General features: G+C 44.4%; 1 protein-coding gene and 1 non-coding gene across 3 annotated transcripts in view; both read right to left on the reverse strand.

The window, feature by feature from the left end:
- ANTXR1 (ANTXR cell adhesion molecule 1) overlaps positions 1-22,204 on the reverse strand; it is a 268,927-nt gene that overhangs the window by 55,910 nt on the left and 190,813 nt on the right. For both annotated transcript variants that reach the window (XM_032291881.1, XM_032291882.1), the window contains exons 15-17: positions 11,861-11,956; positions 11,083-11,250; positions 180-260 (exon numbers count right to left, since the gene is read on the reverse strand). In XM_032291881.1, the coding sequence (XP_032147772.1) occupies positions 180-260; positions 11,083-11,250; positions 11,861-11,956 (345 nt within the window). The remainder of the gene's footprint in view (positions 1-179; positions 261-11,082; positions 11,251-11,860; positions 11,957-22,204) is intronic.
- Positions 10,762-10,865, reverse strand: LOC116560719. The gene has a single exon (XR_004273105.1). It is a non-coding gene; the product is annotated as a U6 spliceosomal RNA (small nuclear RNA).

The raw sequence follows: 22,204 nt of genomic DNA on the forward strand, positions 1-22,204 counted from the left end.
CTGATTTGCTGCAACATGAAATAATAGCTGGATTTGTATATCTGGAGTTACCCTAACTCTGTTTTAGAATCCAAAGTTATTCTAGCTCTTCAAAGAGGGAGAGAGACAGAGGGAGAGAGAAAGAGAGAGAGAGGGACAGAGAGACCGATAGACACCATTAATGAATTAACCAGTCCTACCGTGTCTCCTGGCTGTGGACGCATTACAGAAACACGATCATATCCTTTCCTCAGTAGAACCCACAAGGCATCGAGTTTTCCCTGAAATAAAACAAATGCACCAAGATTACATATTGAAAGCAGACCTGGGGCTACCCCTCGCTGCCCCATAGGCACACAGAACTTCCTGTGCTGCTTCAGTCAGGCGAACAACACAACATTGCCAATATGGTAGTGATGGGATTAGTGACTCTGCAGTCCCTTAGTTCAAAACTGGAGCTTTGTGAATGGAGGAGAAGAAGAGACATACACACAGAAGGCTCTGATGTTTGTGAAGGACACACCCTGAGGTCTGAGTACAGCCCCACATTTGCAAACATAACTTCATTCAAGATCTGGGCTTTTGTCCTTCTCACATTTCTGGGAATATCCTCACACCACAAGTCAATCTTTTCCCAGGTCCACTAAAGTGTTTTCTTCCCACTTGGTACCCAGAGCTCATTAATGAAGACACTAATGACAAATTCTGGAAAATTACTTAACATAAGTGTCGACAGGGCAAGACCAATGAAAGGCCCCTGGAATGCACATCCCTGGCTGTCTGCTAGGCTCACTCAGTAGCTATAACTTGCTCAGAAGCCTGGGCTCGAGAGATGAATTACCAAGCGTTACAGAGGACCAAAAACCACAAACCCTTTGGGGTTGTGTGTAATTGGCTAAAATGGAGAAGAGTAAGTATGTCAGTGCCAAGGCTTTCACAGCTGAAGATAAAGAACACCTCTATAGGTGATTTTTATTTATATTCCCTGGAACCTGTGACTATGTTGCCTTACATGGCAGAAAGTACTTTGCAGATGTGATTAAGGATCTTAAGATGGGGAGAGTATCCTGAATCATCCAGTGGGCTGAATCTAATGACATGGGTCCTTCCTAGAGGAAGGACAGGTGAGTTTTGGCAGGTGAGTCAGATCTAGAGAAAGAGATGTGTGGATAGAAGCAGAGTCACAGTGACTGGGTGTGAGAAGGACTCAACCCAATGTTGCTGGCTTTGGAGATGGAGGGTGGCCATAAGCCAGTGGGTGTGAGCAGCCTCTAGCATCTATAAAAGACAAGAAATAAATTCTCCTCTAGAGTCTCCAAAAGGAAAACAGCTCTGCCAACACCTTGATTTTAGCCCAGTGAGACCCGTTTTGGGCTTATGACATCTGGAACTGTAAGATAATAGATTTCTGTTGATTAAACCTTTAAGTTTGTGGTAATTCATTACAGCAACAAGAGGAAACTAACACAGTCCTTCTCATTCCCTGATATATTCTATGTTAATTTGCTGATCGTCTGTCTGTGCCCCCTGGAATGCCAGTTTCATGAAAGCAGTTCATGATGGTTTTGTTCACTTCTGTCTGCCTAGCCCTTAGGACAACATCCCCTGCTCAATATGTATTTGTCAGATGAATGAATGTTCCGAAGTGGTAGGTTCTTCCATGGGTGTCTTCTAAGTGAATTGTCCCAGCAGTCCCAGAGGGCTGTGCAGAGGAAAGGGAGGGTTGGAGAGATCAAGTAACTTGCCAAAAGGCAGATGGTTTATAAACCAGAGAGTTAAGATTGGAACCCATGTCTGTCTAATTCCAAATCACATATGCCTTCTATTACACCAACTCCAGATTCTTCCTCATGCAGATCTTCTGGCAAGAATGCTTTAATTTAGATCCTTTAGAACTTAGGGTTTCTCAGCTGTAGGTTGCAACCCTTTAAGCCCTCATGAAATCAATTTTGTATAGGAGCAGAATGTTTAAGAAATAGAAGAGAAAATATTAATTGCACATGGTGAGGATATTGTGAAAAATTTATTTCAGTGAAATGTGTCTGGGTGTGTGTACGACCCCATGTGTGCACAGATGTGTGGGCCTAAACTGAGCCAAAATGTAAAATGTATTTCCTATTCAAGCCTTAGGAACGTTTGAAAATCCTAATCTTACAGAGGTCTTTGAATGACAGTGCTGGGAAGGCTGGAGAAGTCTAAAGAGTTCAAGTTCCTGGACACAAAGCATTTATAAAGGGGCAGTATTAATTTAAGAATTATCTTGAAGATTTCATGTTCTGAAATTTTCTGGTGGGTTACATACATGTATAAAATTGCCCTTTTTAATCTTTATGAACTGTTGTTTGAGTTCTTGCGGGTTAAACTTTGTCTTGCCAAGTGTAGTGTTTCTCATCTATTTTGGCAAGGAATTTACAAAAGCCTTGAAAAATATTTTGAAATGATTTTAGAATGCTGGATAGCACTGGCTGCTGTGTGCAGGATAGTTTTCTGTATTAAGCCATTTCAATCATCAGCTCTATATTTTCCTTTACGGTTCTTTTGGATAAGCATTGATATTTTAGGACATAACCAGGTGGGTTTCCTGGATGAATGCCTCTTTTTTCTTTCCCCCTTTTTTCAGAGGGGGAGGGCTCCCAGCATTTGGCTTTGTAAATTAGCCCACCCACAGAGCTGTGTGTGCTAATCAGTCAACTCTGCGACAAAAGTGCAATGAGATGGGGCTGAAAGAACACTTGGCTGTTGAAGAAATGTATTAATTAGCTCAGCAGAAATTTAAAGTTACATGCATAGCAAAAGAGCAGAAACCACCTAGATGTATAATACCAGGAGAATGGGTAGTAAATGATGTTTCTTTGTGGCAACAGATCACCCTATGGTGTAGTGTTTAAGCACAAAGTGACCGAAGCCAGGCTGCCCCAGTTTGTACTCTGGGTTTCCTTTTCACCAGCTCTACAGGTTGGATGAGTTGTGTCATCTCCCTAAGCCTTACTTTTCTCATCTTTAAAGAAGAGATAAATAATACTGTCTACTCTAGAGACTTGCTATAAGACGTTAAATATTGAAGTTAGGTACTTGTCTCATAGAAGGTATTCATTAAATGTTACCTATGATCACAGTAAAGTCATTAAAATGATCATTTGGGAGGCTCTGTAGAAAGATGGAAAAGAGTGTAATACGGAGTGTAGGAATCCAATAATTTGAACTTTGTAAGCAAGCATCTGCCCATCTTCTATTCTGTGCTCCTCCAAGCCTATTTTCCTCTTACCCACAAGCCACAGTTTTATCCCTTCTGCCCCAATCATGCCACCCAAGTTGCTCGTGCTAGGGCCACCCATAGCATCCTGACTGCCAAATGCCTTAACACTCATTTCACTTGGTTCTCTGGGGAGATTCCTGTGCTGGGCCTCCGCTCTGCACACTCTCCCCCGGCTTCTGTGCCACCAGCCTCCACCTGCTCCCTCTGACCTCTCTGCTGAGTTCTTCTCAGCTTCTTCTGCCCCTTCTCCATCTGCTTGCACGTGACATGGTGGTCTTTATTTGGCACCTCTATTCTCAACTCAGCTGAGTGCTCTCATCTAGTCTCATGGGTCCAACTTCCGCCTATCTGCTGGCGACTCACAAATTCTATCCTCAGCCCAGTCCTCTCTTGAGCTCCAGATCTGGGTATCCATTTACCTATTGAATCTTAATTGTAATGTGGATGTCAAATTGAACTAACTCTTCTCCCCATACCTGCTCCTCCTTTTGCACACCCTCCCTTGATTCATGGCACCGCCATCTATCCTGATGGGCAGGCTGGGTATCAGGAATCATTCTAACCTCCCTTCTCTCTGCTACCTGCTCGTGTCCAATGCCAACCGTGTCGCATGGATGTTCTCTCTGCAGCAGCTCTGCTGCCACCTCCTCCCATCTACCCCTGACCCACCACCTCCACAGCTCCTGCCTGGGCCCAGGCCCTCATCATCTGTCACTCATTCTGTGAATAGTTTCCAGATTGGCTTTTCATCTCCAGAGTCTCTCTCCACTCTCCTATTGATTCATGACAAATTTTATTGCTAGCCCAAATGGATGCAGTGCAGTCAATAAAATGAACCACGAAACATCTTACTAGCAGTGTGAGTTTGGGCAAGTTACCTAACCTCTCTGTGCCTTGGTTTTCCATTTGTGGTTTCTACTGCTCTGGGTATCCATTTACCTATGGAATAGTAGCTTCTACTTTCAAGGACTATCATCAGTAATAAAGGCATTAGTGAATGAAAGCCGCTTCCCGACTTGCAGGGCGTGCTTGATCTGGGTGAGTTGTTGTCATTGGGCTCTCCTGGCCAAGGCAAGATTAGCTAGTTTCAGGTATATACTCAGCATTCTGAGTTCTGGCTGTCCCACAAATGAACCCAAAGTCTCCAGTCTGTGGCATAGAAAACTGGGCAATGAATCAGTCAATCAATCAATCAATCAACACAACTTTTCACCTCTTTATACTCTTACAGCAGGTAGTTTTTATGCAAGAGTTTTAGAAAAACAGTGTTTGTATCTAAGAAATAAGCTTTAGAAAAACAATGTTTACGACCAAAATGAGGATAAAAAATAACTCTCAAAAGTCAACGAGCACTGCATGACAAAGGCTCTTGGAGCCTTGATTTTTCTGAATGCAGGCAGAAGTCTGTCATTTAAAGACTATGGCAGTGTGCTCGTTAATAACAACCCTTTGGGGCCAGATGTGCCACAGAAGAGTCTTCTAAACAGTCTCTGGGTTTCACCTAAGGTCTTGGAGGATCCTTCTCAGTTGCCTCCACTTTATCTGTCTCAGACTCGGGTGCCCGGCATGCACAAGCCTCTCCACAGCATGTATTTAAGACACTGATCCTCACTCCCCGGCAAAATGCACAACTGCTTCTGTGAAGCTAAGGCAAAGATTTCTCCATGAGCCTCAAGCCCTGTGCCAGATCGTATTAACTGACACTTTTGAATAGCTTTCTTTCATTTGAAGTTGACAAATTTTGACTATAAAATGAGAAATTTACCTGTTCCAGGTTCCTGAACTGTATCTTAGCCACAGACCATATCTTCTAATTCACAAACTCATAGTGGAAGTTTTATGTAAACGCTAGCTTCGGTTTCTTTCTAAACAATAAGACTGTGCTGGGAATGATTATACAGCCAGCATTCATAGCACTCTGGAGGTAGAGGGCTGGGCGTGGTAGCTCATGCCTATAATCCCAGCACTTTGAGAGGCTGAGGTAGGAGGATCACTTGAGACCAGCTTGGATAACATAGTGAAACTCCCATCTTTACAAAAAATAATAAAATTAGCTGGGTGTGACGGCATATACCTCCCAGCTACTTGGGAGACTGAGGTGGAAGGATCTCTCGAACCTAGGAGTTTGATGCTACAGTGAGTTACATGATTGCACCATTGCACTGCAGAACAAGACCCTCTAAAACAAACAAACAAAACCAAAGCACCCTGGGCCATCAGCTTTTGTGGTGGGGTTTCCTGGTTTTTTTTTTTTTTTTTTTTTGCCAGGCAGCAGTTGAATCTTTTCTTTTGGTTTGTCTGCCTTAGCCAGTTGGAAGATAGAGATTGAGAATTTTGGGAGTAGTTCAACTTATAAGGTCCCTATAAACTGACACCTGACTTTTTATACTTTGAAATACATGGTAGGCCAGGCATGGTGGCTCACGCCTGTAATCCCAGCACTTTGGGAGGTTGAGGTGGGCAGATCGCAAGGTCAAGAGATCGAGAACTTTCTGGCCAACATGGGGAAACCCTGTCTCTACTCAAAAAATACAAAAATTAGCTGGGTTAGCTGGGTGTGGTAGCAAGTGTCTGTAGTCCCAGTTACTCAGGAGGCTGAGGCAGGAGAATTGCTTGAACCTGGGAGGTGGAGGTTGCAGTGAGCTGAGATCTCATGACTGCACTCCAGCCTGGTAACAGAGCAAGATACCGTCTCAAAAAAGGAAGTAACATGGTAAATAGCGTGACCCAGGCTTTCTCTCAAAGGAAATAAATTAATTGATTTAATGGATAATGTTGGAAACTTTCCGTACACACAGACACACACACACTCACAGGGTATGTTTTGATGTGCTTTTTTATCTTTCGGTTTTTAAGAAAATTTTGCCCATATAGCTGGGCATGACTTCATTTGTCTGAAATGGTCAGCCCGAATTTAATGAGAAGCACGGGGTATTGTAAATCCAGGGGTGAAAACCAAGCAAAGGAAAATGCAGGCTAAATATCAGGGAAAATTTGCTGATCATGAGTCTGGAATGAGGAAGGGGGGAGGTGTGGTCGGTGTGGTCAGTGCCTTAAATTAGATGGGGAGATGGTGGGTGGAGAAAAGCCCACTGTGGACTTCCTCTCTCCATGTGTTCTCTCTGGGTTTGCTTGGCAGATGTGTTCACCTGCTTCTCAAAAACTCCATTTCATGGGAACCAATGAGTCTAATGCAATGCAATTCAATAAGTATATGATTCTGGCTCCTTTCACCGGGGAGCCAGGAGTCTTTCCAATACCTGCTGAGAGGTGGTGTGAGGTGGAGCTGTTCTCCTTGCTTATAGTGGAGATAGAAGGCAGGCAGTGAGTGGATGGGTCACTCTCCCTGATCTGCAAGCCCCCATTCATTCTCTACCTGCCCCCATTCATTCTTTGCCTGCCTTCTCCACGCCTTGGAAGCCTGCCTCTGTATCACCTAGCTGCCCTTTGGTCTTGGTCTGTAAAGAGTCAGAGGGTCAAGATTTTTGGATTTTGAGGCCAAGGGGCAACATTATATAGATACTTACATAACCATTAAAAAGTGTAAAAACCATTCTTTGTTTGCAGGTCATATAAAAACAGATGGTGGGGTGGATTTAGATTGTCAACTAAAGAAACAGTTCCTGTTGAGTAGTCTCTTTGCAGGGTACGGCTGTTCCCAGAACCCAGTAACACCATTTCCCCACGTGCTCTTTAGGTATAACAGCTCTTGCTGTTGCCAGCTCCTGGTGCCTCACCATCCGTGTGGGTTCCCTTAGCTCTGCCTACACCTGTTAGTTCAGTTCTTTTCAGTGTGCTTTCTGCCTCCTATCAGGACCATGGTGAGTTCAGGGAGAGAGTTGAGGAAAGGGAAGCACAGTTTATGGTACCACATAAGGCTAAATATTTTGTCCAAGGCTGAGCAAATGTCCTTAGGCATTCTGGTTAGCACGGGACTCATTGTGGATTATACATCTTGTAAAATAGTATGAAACCTGAGATTCCAGAAGCAAGCCTGCCTTATTTCTGGACAAAGAGCACACACGATTACTTTTGAATTTCTTTCTATGCTTCCAGCCTCCTTGTTGCACCTAAAACAACCTCTTTTTCTCTTCTCTCCTCAGAGAGATGGCATGAAGAATGTCATGTTCCTGGACAGAGTATACCAAAATGGTCTGTGTGTTTTGACTGCCTGGATGCTCTGGGGAGTGGTTGCATAATTACGGCTCATGCCTCAGCTCTTTAATAAGAGATCAGCCAGGTACAGCACTGTTTACTGGGGATTCAAAGCGTACCTGGTGCCTGCAGGGGTTCAAATCTGGTGGAGAGAAGGCTCATAAACATGAGTAATCACACCAACGGCTATGTGTGCATTTCCTCTACAGTAGAAGGAGCTGAGTAAGCATTAGCATTAGCTGTTCCACCAGGCAAAGGGAGGAGTCATGCTCTGCGTGTCCCAACGAGGGAGTCCTGTTGAGGAGCTCTGCGAGTCTACCAGCATCCTAGTTCATTTCCATCTGGCCTTTTAGCTGACTCCAAGACACTCAGATCCCCAACCACTTAACATTAATCCAGCAGTTGTGCTTGTGGTAAAAATGGACCCAGTGTGAACTTTAATGTGGCTCTCCTTGCTGAGATGCATGAAAAATCACTGCAGTGCAATCATGCTCTCTTTGCCTATTTTAACAACCCAGGCACCACAGTTCCTGCCCTCCAAGAACTTCCTATGGAGTGCTGGCTGGAACCTTTGGTGACAACTTTTTTTTTTTTTGTGACAGAGTCTTGCCCTGTCACTCAGGTAATGGCGTGATCTTGGCTCATTGTAACCTCAGCCTCCTGGGTTCAAACGATTCTCCTGCCTCGGCCTCCCATGCAGCTGAGATTACAGGCACCTGCCACCACGCCCAGCTAATTTTTGTATTTTTAGTAGAGACAGTGTTTCACCATGTTGACCAGGCTGATCTCGAACTCCTTACTTCATGATCTGCCTGCCTCTGACTCCCGAAGTGCTGGGATTACGGTCATAAGCCACCGTGCCTGGCAGGTGACAACTTCTTAACTGAGCTTGTTAATACCCAGATGGCTAGGCCCCACTTCCAGAGTTTTTGATTAGTAGATCTTGGATAGGGCCCAAGAATGCACATTTCTAACAAGTTCTTGGGTGATGCTGATGCTGCTGGTCCAGGGACCACCTTTGAGAGCCAGTGCTTTAATACAGAGACTAAGAGGAAGCTCAAGAGCCAGGACTGCAGATAAAGTGATAATTGGAGCAATAGAGGCATATTGCTCAGGGAGTCTGGAAGTGAAATTAGAAAAGGGAGGCAATGTGAACAAAAGGAGTTTCACCTGATGGGAAAAAGTGGGCGAGTGGTGAGGGCCAGTGTGCTTTTGGAACCTTTTGTGAGATTCTGAGTTGACCTGGGAATCTGTATTTTTTAAAGAACTCCCAGGTGGTTCTGACACTCACCCAGGTTTGAAATCCTCTGTATATTCAACATCCTACAGTGCCTGGCACACAGTAGCCGCACAACAAATAGTCACTGAATTGATGCTATTTCCAAGTGGGTGTTGGGAGTGCTGAATGTATTAGCCCATGTAGTTATTTATCTCATCAAATTCAGTCCCAAACCACCCCTTAATAGAGAGTGTTCAAACAGAATTAATGTTCTCTCAATGTCCAAGATTACAGAAACAAAAACCTGGCTGTAACTAAAGATGTGGTGTAGTCACAAGGTACAGATTCCTGAGAACGGCATAACAGAAAATCCCCTTTCTTCTTCATGGCTGAGAATCCACTTGGCTCCTTCCTGTCTGCACACGCATGCACGCCACTGCATGTTCTTCATTAGAAAATAATTAGAAGCAAACAGCTGTTAGTCAAGCGAGCTGCAGTTTGCCCACATCTTTCCTGAGTTCAGGCCATTACCCCAGGGGGCAGGCTTATCCTAAAAAAAGAATCTCACTGCTTTGAACACGGCAAACCAAAATAGAAATGCGTGGCAATTCAGGTGAGCCTGAGCTAGCTCAGCTGAGGAAACCAGTAACGTTTCGCTACACTGCCTGAAATGCTACTTCTTTCGATTTTGGAGGAGAAGGGCTGCTCCAAAATTAGCAAATTAACTCAGTAAATGATGAAAATAATCTTTGTTGCCATTGAAGATGGGTAAGGCTGCGTGTGTGTGTGTGTGTGTGTGTGTGTGTGTGTGTGTGTTTGGATGGTGATGGGAGCTGGCTCTATTGAGTCTTTCACTTGAGGCCTTAGAATTGGCTCAGTTTTGCTTGCAGCATGAAACTGGAGTCTGTAGCCCTAAGTTGGGGGCCTTGGGTTCCAGACCTCAGCAGGACAAGGACTTTGCCTATCTCAGTAGGAGATCAGAGAGTGGGGACAGATTATGTCTAGAGTCTTTTCAGCTGTAATTTTCCAGTGCTCTCTGACAAGTGGCATAATGCAGATATTTACGGGCAAGGCTAAAGAGTGAAGATGTTAACTGAATCACGTCAATTCAAAACCATTTGCACCAAGAAGAATAGAAAAGAGGCCTTCATGCTAGGCACAGTGGCTCAGGCCTGTAATCCTAGCACTTTGGGAGGCCGAGGTAGATAGATTGCTTTAGCTCAGGAGTGTAAGACAAGCCTGAGCAACATGACGAAACCCTGTCTCTCAAAAAAACAAAAAAACCCAAAAATAAGCTGGGTGTGGTGGTGCATGCCTGTAGTCCTAGCTACTTGGGGGGCTGAGGCCAGGAGGATGACTTGAGCCTGGGAGGTCGAGGCTGCAGTGAGCAGAGATCACAACACCCCCTTCCAGCCTGGGTGACAGAGTGAGAACCTGTCTCAAAAAACAAACAAACAAAAAAGAGGCCTTTAGGAAGCATTAACTGCCTCCTATGGCTTACACTTCCCAATAAACCAAAGAAGATTTTAAGCTCTGGAGGTGTGAAGGAAAGAGAGATGGTGGAGAAAAAAGATTTGCTCACAACCAGGAAGAGTGAGTCCTAGATCCATGGCCAATGAGATTTGCTGGTGAGCCCTGATACACTGGCAGGAGGAACAAATAAAAGGGAATGGGCTTATGTTATGGCCAAAGGAGTAGAGATTAGCATCAAGGAGAATGCTGCTGTTTTTCTTAGATAGTAGATTGTCTACTAAATGAAGTTATGAGATGCTATGGAAATTTATGGTCACTCTTTGCAGTTACTACCCAAATTACTTGACTCATAGTCCATGCTTATTCTACTACTTTGCCATGGTGATTATTTTTTTCTTTGTGGTCTATCACCCAGGCTGGAGTGCAGTGGTGTCATCTCAGCTCACTGTAACCTCCACCTCCTGGGTTCAAGTGATTCTCCTGCCTCAGCCTCCTGAATAGCTGGGATTACAGATGCGTGCCACCACACCTGGCTAATTTTTGTATTTTTAGTAGAGACCGGGTTTCACCATGTTGGTCAGGCTGGTCTGGAACGCCTGACCTCGTGATCCACCTGCCTCAGCCTCCCAAAGTGCTGGGATTACAGGCATGAGCCACCGTGCCTGGCCCAATTTTTTAAAAAAATATGGAACACTTCATGAATTTGCATGTCATCCTTGCCCAGGGGTCATGCTAATCTTTATATTGTTTCAATTTTAGTATATATGTTGCCGAAGTGAGCACCATGGTGATTTTTAAAAAGCCTAGTTTTCAACCCAGATTAAGTGGAAATCGATAAAGTAATTACTTGTATTTTCAAGTCCATAATTTTAGATAATTGTTCCACTGTGATAAGCTGGATTTGGGGTTGGGATTTTATCATGTGGAAAGATTTTGATTCTTTACTATGTAAGTGTTTTATCAGGACTGACGATAGATCTTTGAGTAGAGAGAGATATACCTTGATTGGAGAGTACCACTTCCGGGGGGAAGAAGGCCGACGCATATTGTTGTTGAGATTTCGAGGCTCAGGGAATTCATATTCCTGCTCCGGCATCTTGACTCTTGCATTCTTTGCCTTTTCTAATTTAGCACCTTCCTCTGTGGAGCCCTTTTCTCCCCAACGAACCTAAAATAAATAAAATACAATGAAACAAAATGACAAAATATGCTGCCCCTCGAGAATGGGAATGACAAATACGTGAATGACTTGCAATGTGAGTGCTACCCAACGCTGGTTTCCTTTGGGTTTTGAGGGCCAGGGAAGAGGGAAACTGTGGGAAAAGAGAAAAGGGGAGGACTGAAGGAACAGAGAGCGTGAACCACATGGATGGATATTTAGGGAGGGATTGTCCAGGCAGCGGGCACAGCACATGCAAAGACCTTGCAGGTCCAGGTAAGAACTTTGCATTTTATTCCAGTGAGAAAAGAAACCACAAGGAGGTTTGAGCCAGTGTGCGACCTGCTCTGACTCATGGTGGGTAAGGCATGGGAGTGCAGTTAAAAGCCTGTCCCTCCCATCTCTCCATCTTTCTGCCTTCAAATCCATATCCCCACCAGACCTCAAGCAGGTTTTTAGCAATTTGCTTTGGGTTTCTGACATTGAGTGGTCAGCATCATCTATGGCCATACCGCCCTCAGCATGCCTGATCTCTAGAGGCTAAGTAGGGTCATGCCAGTTGGTACTTGGATGGGAGTAGTTGGTACATAGGTAAGTGTACATTAAGCTGTCCTCTTACCTCCATCCTTTTAATGCCTCCAACACCTCTCCCACCATAATAAGAGGCATCTACCGTTGGCCACTTTTTCTTAGGCAGACCATCATCATCTTCTTCCTGCAGAGAAATTGTGGCACATAAAGGAAGCAAAACAGCACTGCTGTGTGGACCTGCCTACTATGGCCAAGTGATTAGGAATAGAGCTTGTAGAGTCAGACTGCCTGGATGCAATCCCAGTGCCACTGTTTCCTGAGACCGTGGGCCAGTCATTGAAACCACCTAAGCTTGTTTTCCTCATGTGTAGAGTGGGGATGTGAGCAGTGCTACCTGATAAGTTTGTGGTACAGTCCTCTTCTCTTGCTCTCTTCTACAGCTCTGCTCCTTTGTGGGAATCGCATCCAACCCCACCTGTATGTGCTGATGACTTGCGAATTTACATCTTCAGCCCTGATGCCTCTGAGCTCCAACTGCTCACTTGATATTCACATTATTTGGGGGCTAAAAACCATCTCAATAATACCACGGCAGAAAGTCCTGACTTCCCCACCCTAAATGTGCTCCTCCTGTAGTCTTCCCCACTGTCTAGAAGTCACTCTCTCTTCCTTACTGCCTTTCCCCTACTCATCCCCTACTCAACTTGCCAGCTAGTTCTGTTGCTACTACTTAAAGAACTAAAATCTGTTGACTTCTCCATCCCCACCACTACCACGCTGTGCCCACGCCCCCATGCACTTGCTTCTGGACACCGTGGCAGCTTCCCAACTGGCCTCCTGTTGCCCTCAGACTCGCCTACGATCTGTTCTTCATAAAGCGGCAGAGCAAGCACAAACACCAGCTCTGCCTTGTGCGTTCTGGCCTTGGCTCACCTTTCTAGACTTCTTTCTTGTTACGGCCCCTCCTCCTGAGCTCCAGTCTGCCTGCCCTCTCTCTGTTCCTCAGATACTCTGAGAAAATTCCTGTCTTGGGGCGCACAGTGTCCCCTTGTCCAGAAATGTACCTTCCCCACACCATCTTCTGATAGATAGATTTTCATATTGCTCCTCAGAGAAGCCTCCCCTGGAGAATTTCTTCTAAAGTAGCTGCAGTCTCTCCATCCCATCAATCTGTTTTATTTTTAGTTAAGGATCTCATCATGGCTTGATATTTACTTAATATGTGTCTCTCCACACTAGAATACATGTTCCACAGAGGCTTTTGTTTATTTGTCATGCTTACGATTGTATTCCCAGTTTTTAGAATAGCACTACTTAGTATGTGGGGAGTGCCCAAGAATTGTCTGTTGAATTTACAAATAAGTTAAATGAGGCAACTCAGTAAAGCAGTTAACTCAGTGTCTGCAACTTAGCTCAGTGACAAGAAGTTAGTGTTTATATTTTTTAAGATGAAGAAAGAAGACAAGAGGAACTTGTAACTTTATGGATAGAAAAAGGGAGGAGATGTAGCGACTACTCTTCAGCTTGGCACTGTAATTATTCTTGTTGTAGGGAGAAAAATATCACCATTTTCAACCATGGATGGATTATAAGGAAGTGGCATGATTTCTCCCCTGGGTAGAGAAAGGAAGCTGGAAAAGGGGTTGATTTGGCAGAGGAATGAGTCAAAGAGAGAGAAATTGCTCACAATGCCAAAGTCTGCTTCTCACAGCCTTGTTCTGGTGGCATTTGGGTGAAGTCCTATGCAGGGCACCACTGTGTGGGATGGGGGACCCTGTGCAGGAGGCAAGGTACAAAGAAGCAAAGACAGGGGAGGTCAGGACAAAAGGCGACAAGACAAAGCAGGAACATGTTGGGACATTAAGACTCCCTGAGTTACATGGTGTGCTTGGGATGGGTAGGCTTCATTAAAATGATTTTTAAAAAATTGAATACAACTTAAAGGACAGAGAGATCATAGCAGACTAGGACGTACGACATTCTGACAACTGATGCTTGGGTCTCTCTCTCTCTCTCTCTCTCTCTCTCACTCTCACTTGGTTGCTCTCTCTCAGATTCTGCTGACCCTTGTATTCTAAGTGCAAAGTAGGTGCTCAATAAACACATATTGCATTCATGATAACACACCATTGAATTTATGCAGCCTTTCCCATGCTATGTGCCAGTCACTCTTCTAAGTGCTTTACATGTATTGTTAATCCTTTAATCTTGCAACCAGCCAGGAAGGTATGTGATGTTATTATTCCTATTTTAGAGAACGAGAATAGAGAGGTTAAATGACTTAGGTCAGCAGCTTGCATGTGGCAGAGCTGGATCTGAACTCACGCAACCTCATTCTCATTTGATTTTTTTCTCAGTCTGGATTTTGTTCTTTTGTGGTTTGCTTGCAGTCATTTGATGGCAACAAATACATGCTCATTTTTGACTTCTCACTCCTTGTACCTGCGAATTTTGATGATTTTTTTTTTTTTTTGAGAAAGAATCTCTCTCTCTCACCCAGGCTGGAGTGCAGCCTGAACCACCCCAGCTCAAGCAATTCTCTCACCTCAGCCTCCCTGAGTAGCTGGGACTACAGACGCATACCAGCTGCCCAGCTAATTTTTCTATTTTTTGTGGAGATGGGGTTTTGCCACGTTGCCCAGGCTGCTCACAAACTCCTGGGCTCAAGTGATTCTCCCACCTCAGCCTCTCAATGTGCTGGGAATACAGGCATGAGCCACCACACCTGGCCTTAATTTTGATAATTTACAACTGCAAAATATGACAAAATAAAGTTCCCAACACAATAAAATATTATAGTTCATATTACTTTACCTTATAATTTCAGAGGTTTCTTTCACCTTAGGACATGAAAGTGGGAATCTTACATATCCTACGTGTGGTTAAACTTTACACTGAAGGTGGATGTATGTTTCTGTGTGTCTGTGAACACAGATACACAAAATATGGCTCTGAAGGCCTGGGCATTCCTGGTCTGGGCAGTTTTCCAAAGGAGGTAACAGAAATTCTATCCCCTAAAACTGAACACAGCAGCACTACAAACGTTAAGAAACTCCAAGAATTAAGCCGCTTTATTCCATACGGGACTGAACTAGGTTCATTGGTCTCCTAATTTTTTAGGAGCTCATCTATTTAAACCTTTTCACTGCACAGAAGAGGAGTCAGATCTAGAGAAATGAAGTGACTCCTGAAGGTGGAGTTCTGGTGTGGTTTTCTGAGGCCTTGCCCAGGGAGTTTTCTCCCCCTATATTTTACGAAAAGAACTTAGACTTTACAATTGGCTTTCTGTAATTAGCAACCCCGAGTACTGAGGATATAGTAAGAGGCATGAAGCCGGTTTCCGCCGCTTTCCAGGCTCCCTTGCACACCCGGGCAACCCCCCTCTAGTCCCCATCCTCCCTCTACTCCCTGATCCCACCCTCTAGTCCCTGGCCCCTCCCTCTTGTCCCTGGGCTGGGGATGGAGACATCACCACCCCCTTGCACATGGGCAGGACTGGGCCTTCTTGAAACAGGAAATGCTTAGGGCTTGGGCAATCTCCATAAGCTGCTGCACCACCGAGCCCGTCGCTTAATCCCCTGACCGGAGCTGGCCTGCCAAGCTCAGACAACAGCACCAGGCAGCACAAAGGCCCAGGGGCAGATGGATAGGAGAGTCAGAGTTTCCCCTGCAGTTAGCATGGATCTGTTTACACATTCTGGAGACAGGAGGGTTTTGCAATCCCCAGGAAGAGAAGGAAATCTTTGATGTCTTTTCATTTGGCCAAAAATGGATGGAGTAGAATCCCAGCCTCTCAGCAAGGCCACCAAGAAATTCGGCAGCCCCGAAGGGTGGATTTTTACATCTCATTAAATCATAAAGGCTCCTACACTGCCCTTCAAGGATGGTAGCAGGGAGGGAGAAAACCACCAATACAGAAATCCTCAGTGTAAGCTGGCTTTCTCCTAGTACACAAAACCAAACAAAAACCTTGCTGTCCTCTATGGTGACTGGAGGATGAGACTGGATGATCTCAGTTGCTTTGGATGAGAAACCAGGGGATCAGGGGCTTGTGGGCAATGAGAAGATGAGCAGAACAGAGTGGGGCCAGGAGACCAGCAGACTGCTACAAGGCCCTGAGTGGTGGGAGTGGCAGGTAGTAAAGAAGAGGCCCTTTACTATTCCACCAGGGGTTGTCGGCTGCACTCTACTTTAAAACCTTCAGTAAAATTTGCTGCGCAGTTGGATTTGTGCCAGTGCTGCTAGATCTGTCTAGCAAACCAAGAAGATGAGATAACATGGAAGAAGCGAGGAGCAGGAGTCAGTGGTGCCTGGGAGAAACCGCAGGGATTGGGGGAGGGAGGCTGGTTTCCCATCAAGGGAAGTTGTGTTTAAATCTGAAAGGATGTGGTGGCTCCAGACGTCCAGCTGGCTGGAGCTTGGGTAACACAAATGGCAGCACATTCCTCAGATGGTGGAGGCCCCTTCTGACCTGCGTGTCCTCAGGCAGACCTGGGTGTGCCTGCAGGCACAGTCCTGCTCGAGGAAGAAACAGCTGTAGAGGATGAAGTCTGTGAATTCACTTGGCCTGTAATTGGACTAGCCCTGTGCTGTCCTCAGATCCTGAACTTTTCCCATCTTTCCCAGTCGTGCCAGGCTTTTGTGCAGCTCCATGCTTCAACATACAGGCCTCCACAGGCCTGGAAAGCCCTTTTCCCATTTCTTCTACCCATCCCTTAATGTTGTTTAAGGGTAACCTATTCTGCGAAGAACTCCCAGATTCCCCAGAGAATGAAATGCTCCCTCCTCATGTTTCCACAACTCCTTGTATTACGTTCCACTCACTCAACAAATGTTTAACTGTTAGTTATTAAGCAAAGCAGAGGGTAGAAGGGATGAATTTTCAGATTCTGGGGCTGCCTCACTCCTGCATGTAGATGGTTCACAGAACAACTCCATAGACTTGACGTGAATAGCGCCCCCTGGAGTTGTGCGTAGGGTGGCCCTCTCAGACTCATTTGACAAGTTCTTTAACATTCCTGCTTTTCTGGTATCCATTTACTGGAAAAGCCACGTGGCCAGTTTGACCCAAAGAGGGCTCACAGCTCCCAATTCACTGCAGGTTTCAACAGGAATGATCAATGAAAAGGAGCACATAACTGAAAAAGAAGCCCAAGGCAGTAGCTTTAAATCAGCTTTTAAATTAATTTTAAATGTCACTGAACTAGAGCACATCTGAAACTTACAAGCTCAACAAGGGCCTTTTATTTGTCAATTCCTTCACTAATTCAAGCAACTATCATTGAGTCCCCATCACCTGCCAGCACAGTGTTATATTTTGAGAAAAAGAGAACTCAGCTGTCAACAGTATTATTTACATTTATAGAGGAGTAAGTTTTGTGAGGATGATGCCATAAATGAAAGGACTAAGGCTACAGAAGCTCCGAGGTCTGGCAGGCTCTGAAGGGCAGAACTTAGAGTAGAACTGGTGGGACTGTCTCATCTGGTCTTCGGGGTAAGCCAGGGAGATGCCCACAATATCAGCCTTGGAGGCAAACTAGGAGTGAATTCTTTCTTCCACAAAGAATAAGGTGTTTATTTTCCTAGCAGCAATGTTCCTTTTTTTTTTTTTTTTAAACATAGAATACTTAATTTTGGGCGTTTTCTAGGACTTCTGTTTGGAGTGTATGTGTGTGTGAATGTGTTCGTGTGTGTGTGTGTGTGTGTGTGTGTGTGTGTGAGAGAGAGAGAGAGAGAGAGAGAGAGAGAGAGAGAGAGAGAGACAGGATGTGTATTTAATAATCACTGGCAAGAAGATGCCTGACAGCTACTCTGGGTGTCTGTGTAGATGTGTCTGGAAGGATGCCAGGCCTGTTGGTATTAGGAGTTCAACTTATCTGGCCCTGTATAATTTTCCATAGTTCAGTTTTCCTATATAAAATTTTCTTCCTATAGAGAAATTTCTTTGTTAGAATCAATGAGCATAATAAAAAATCTGAAAATAATTTCATCCTTCGAATCCATGTGCCTACTGTTCACTGGATGGGCATCAGTGCCTATTGAAGGCATCAGTGCCTACTCCTCTCCCTTCAGGTACAAAACACCAACCTACAGATGTCCACGTATTCACATCCTCTCTCACTCTCACCCACTCACCAGTGCATGTATGCTAACCCATGATTAAAACAAGACACATTCTTCTTTTTTTGGAAGAGTTGGGGTCTTGCTCTGTTGCCCAGGCTAGAGTGCAGTGGCATGAACATGGCTTATTGCAGTTTCCAGCTTCTGGTCTTAAGTGACCCTCCAACCTCAGCCTCCCGAGTAGCTGGGACCACATGAGTGAGAGCCACCATGTCAAGCTAATTTTTATTTTTGCAGGGATGGAGGGTCTCTCTGTGTTTCTCAGGCTGGTCTCGAACTCCTGGCCCTAAGCAATCATGCTTCAGCCTCTCAAGGTGCTGGGATTACAGGCGTGACCCACCATATCAAGCTCCCAGATGCATTCTAAAGCTTCATGATGAAACATGGTGATGTGGGAACATGAAAGAGAAGACAGGCAGGAAACATGGAGATAAGAGAGCTAAAGAGAATAGCTGCACACTAAGGGCATGGACAGAGCACAGAAAATAAGTAGCTATCTTTACATCAGTCTTAAAAGGGGGTGTGTACTCTGTCTGAGTGACACTTGAGTCAGAGGGGGTGACACTACCACTCAAGGAAAGAGCACCCGATGCTCCTATCAAGGAGTGGAGGCCTTGCTCTTGGATGCAGGAGCTACATCATCTTCAGGGCCAGGTGAGGAAAGACTGCTCTATGCTTCTTTTTCAAGTACAAGTTTGAATTCCAGTCCCATCACTTAATAACTGAAATCTTGGGGCAACTAGTATTTTAATCCAATTAAAATTCAATTTTACATCTATAAGATGGGGAGTCATAATAGCACACTTTTGTTTCAGGGTTGCTGAATGATGAAATGAAATATACCAGAAAAAGTGCTTCACATCATTGCCTGGATAGTCGTAAATGCTCAATAAATATCATCTTTAGTAATTAACTGCTATTATTAATTTTCATACACTCACATGCAATATCCACCAGGAATTTCTACCTTTCTTCCCAATTAGGACTGATTAGGTCACTAACTTTATAAACCTCCAGTTATACACCCTTGTTTTGAGATGGAGTCTCACTCTGTCGCCCAGGCTGGAGTGCAGTGGTGTAATCTTGGCTCACTGCAACGTCCATCTCCCAGGTTCAAGCAATTCTTCTGCCTTAGCCTCCCAATCAGCTGGGATTATAGGCATGTGCCACCATGCCCGGCTAATTTTTTTTTATTTGTTTTGAGATGGAGTCTCGCTCTGTCACCAGGCTGGAGTGCTGTGGCTCTATCTTGGCTCACTGCAAACTCTGCTTCCTGGGTTCAAGCAATTCTTCTGCCTTAGCCTCCTGAGTAGATGGGACTACAGGCATGTGCCACCATGCCTGGATAATGTCTGTATTTTTAGTAGAGATGGGGTTTCGCCATGTTGGCCAGGCTGGTCTCAAGTGATCTGCCTGCCTCGGCTTCCCAAAGTGCTGGACTTACAAGCGTGAGCCACTGCACCCCGCCCACTTATACACTCTATTAAGGCAACTCTGGCATGGGCTCTCACACTTGCTATCAGCCCATAAGAGGCATTCATTCTAGAGTTGTTGAATACATAAGATTTTTAATTTCGAAAACCATTGGGGCTACTTACCTTTTACCCCTATCCTATTTGACTTCTCTCATGTCCCTGATTCTTAGACCTTGATTTGCTTGATGCTAAAAAGCACAATGTTAACTATTATTGCCTCGGTCTCCAGTTTGGGTAGTTTCTTGATTTATTTCTGACATAATAGTTAGTTGATTAAGCCAGAAGATTTCAAAGTTAAATGACGGAGGGGAGGTGTTCTAGGCTCCAGGAAAGGAATGTTTTGTTTTTCATCAGCAAATGAAATGTACTAGTCAACTGTCCAGTGCAGGTCTGGCCAAGGCAGTGTGATTAAGGAAGAAAATGGCAGGTATTCCTGGAGCTATCCTTTGATAGAGTGATGGAGGACACGGGCAAGGAAGCATCTTCTCTTTCCAGCACATTTACTTCATGTGTAGGTCTGTGTGTGTCTGAGACATGGAGCTGCTTGGGACTAAGCTGTAACCTACTTTCCATTCATTGTGGGGCTTCCACTATCTATTCCCTTTCAAATATGTGTGAAGCTGGGAATGGTAGGATCTTTGGGAGCCTGTATAGGTGGCAGATGGAAGAAGAATGTGGCATGGATTCCTGGGTGCAGCTTTTATTTTGATAGTATTTAATGAGACTGAAGTTTAGTTTCTAAAACAATAATATTTTAGAGAGGCCACAGGGCCTGCACTAGGTCCACTCCTCCTTCTGAGGGGAGCTATTCTCACCGTGTCTGTGGGGCTTACTAGAAAGCTTCTCTTTGGCCAGATGCGAGCCAAGAGCACCACTCTGTTGGTTGGCTGTAAGCTTTGACTTATGATCTATGGTCTGGAATGAAAAGATGAGCTGGACCAAGTATATTCCCTTGTTGGGAACTGGAAGATGGTAACTCAGAGACTCAGGCTATAAGCACTGGGGGCAGATGGTGAAATGAAGACAGGAAGTATCTGCTAGAGTCAGGGGAGAGCGCTCTGTACAAACCAGAGTTACCAGGGCAGAGAGGAGACTGGTAAGAGAAAGCAGAAGGGAGTAAATTCCCAGGGAGAAGCAGAGCTGCTAGCAGTGAGATCGAAAGCCCATGAGGAGGGTGGTGTCTGGAGCTGCCTCAGTTCTTTCCCCAGCCACAGTCTACCTCAGTTCTTTAATCTTGGACTAGTCTCAACTGGTCTCTGTTTTTTGCAGGCTAATGAAGTTGATAAAAACTCAAATATGGTCATAAATTTCATGGAAGGTGATTACATGCAGAACAAAACCATCAGATGAAGTGCTCCATTACTGCACTCTCCCATCAACTGCCAGTTATTTGGAATAACTATAGACTTAGGGAGTTAGGGAGGGATGCTTGCGGCTGCCACTTGAGAAGATCCTTAGCCCAGGAAATGTCCCTCCTAGTTGTTAAAACTGAGCTTCCTTGCTTTTGTTAAGCTCTTCAAGTTTCAAATAATTTCTCTTTTTACCCTCTTTATACAAGGATGTCACTATTGGTTACACAGAATGTCAGAATGCTATGCTTTTTCTATTATGAATTTTTATATCTTCTATTAAAAAGATCACTGAGAGCTTTTATAAAGTTACCTTAATTCTCTAAGCTTAGTTATTTAAATAGTAGACATGCCTCTCTCAGAATATGATGCTTACAGAACTGATGAAAGTTTGGATAAATAACATTGAACGTTTTCATATATACAGCAGAGAGTGTTTGACTTCATATAGCTACTTACTGAGTGTTAGACACTGTGATTTGAATATAGGGAGCTGGAGGAAAAGACTGTCTAGATTGAGACTATGATTTTCAGAGCATTGTATAAAATACTTTGCATGGGCTACATCAGGTTATCTGTTTCTGTGGGATTTCTTTCTTTCTTCTTCTTGTTCTTTTATTTTATTTTCCTGCCAAAATACATTAGGAAGGAGATTAGGCGGCCTAACTCACAGGGCCAGCACACATGCTAAGGCAATCAGCACATGCTAAAATGTCTGATGCTAAAAAGTAAGATGTTTAAATTTTAATTGCTTAGGTCTCCAGTTTGGGTAGTTTCTTGATTTATTTCTGACGTCATATTTAATTGATTAAGTCAGAGGGTTTCAAAGGGAAATGTAGGAGAGGAGGGACTCTAGGCTCTAGGAAGGGAATGTTTTGTTTTTCATCAGCAAATGAAATGTACTAGTTATCTGTCCAGCCCAGGTTCAACCAAGTATAATTAAATGCACATGTTCATGTGAGTTATCCCTTTGATAGAGTGACAGGGGACAGCTGACGAAGCTTTAGCCCCAAAACTCCTGTAAGCCTAACATAACCCTTTAGATTTCAAGCATTCTGAGGTTGTTATTCTGTTTGGGAAATGAGGTAAGCTTTCTTTGGGCGAAATTACAACTTTAATGAAACTGAAAAAACTCAAATACTTCTCTTCCTTGCTTTTAGCTATTCTTCCTAGATGGTTTTCTAGTTTGGGCTTTTTTACTTGGCTCCAAAATTGTGTTGCTGGGTCCTTCATCCTAAAAGTCCCTTCTGGGCTTGAACTGTGTGTGAACCCCTAGGCTAGATGCTGGACCTGGGGAAAGGCAGAGGCCCTGCCAGTCTTACACCTACCTCTCCACGTGCACTTTGGCCACTGTGGCTGCCACATCACCTTCTAAAGGCAAACACAGAGCAAGAGCCAGAAGAAAAAGCCACAACCCCTCTAATTAAACACAATAAGGGAGGGAATGTTCTTTGCCTCTGGGCAAACAAAGCAGCCCCAATAAGGGAG

The sequence above is a fragment of the Sapajus apella genome, unplaced genomic scaffold (genome assembly GCF_009761245.1).
Source record: "Sapajus apella isolate SASKATOON/1434 unplaced genomic scaffold, GSC_monkey_1.0 scaffold26, whole genome shotgun sequence".
NCBI lineage: Eukaryota > Metazoa > Chordata > Mammalia > Primates > Cebidae > Sapajus > Sapajus apella.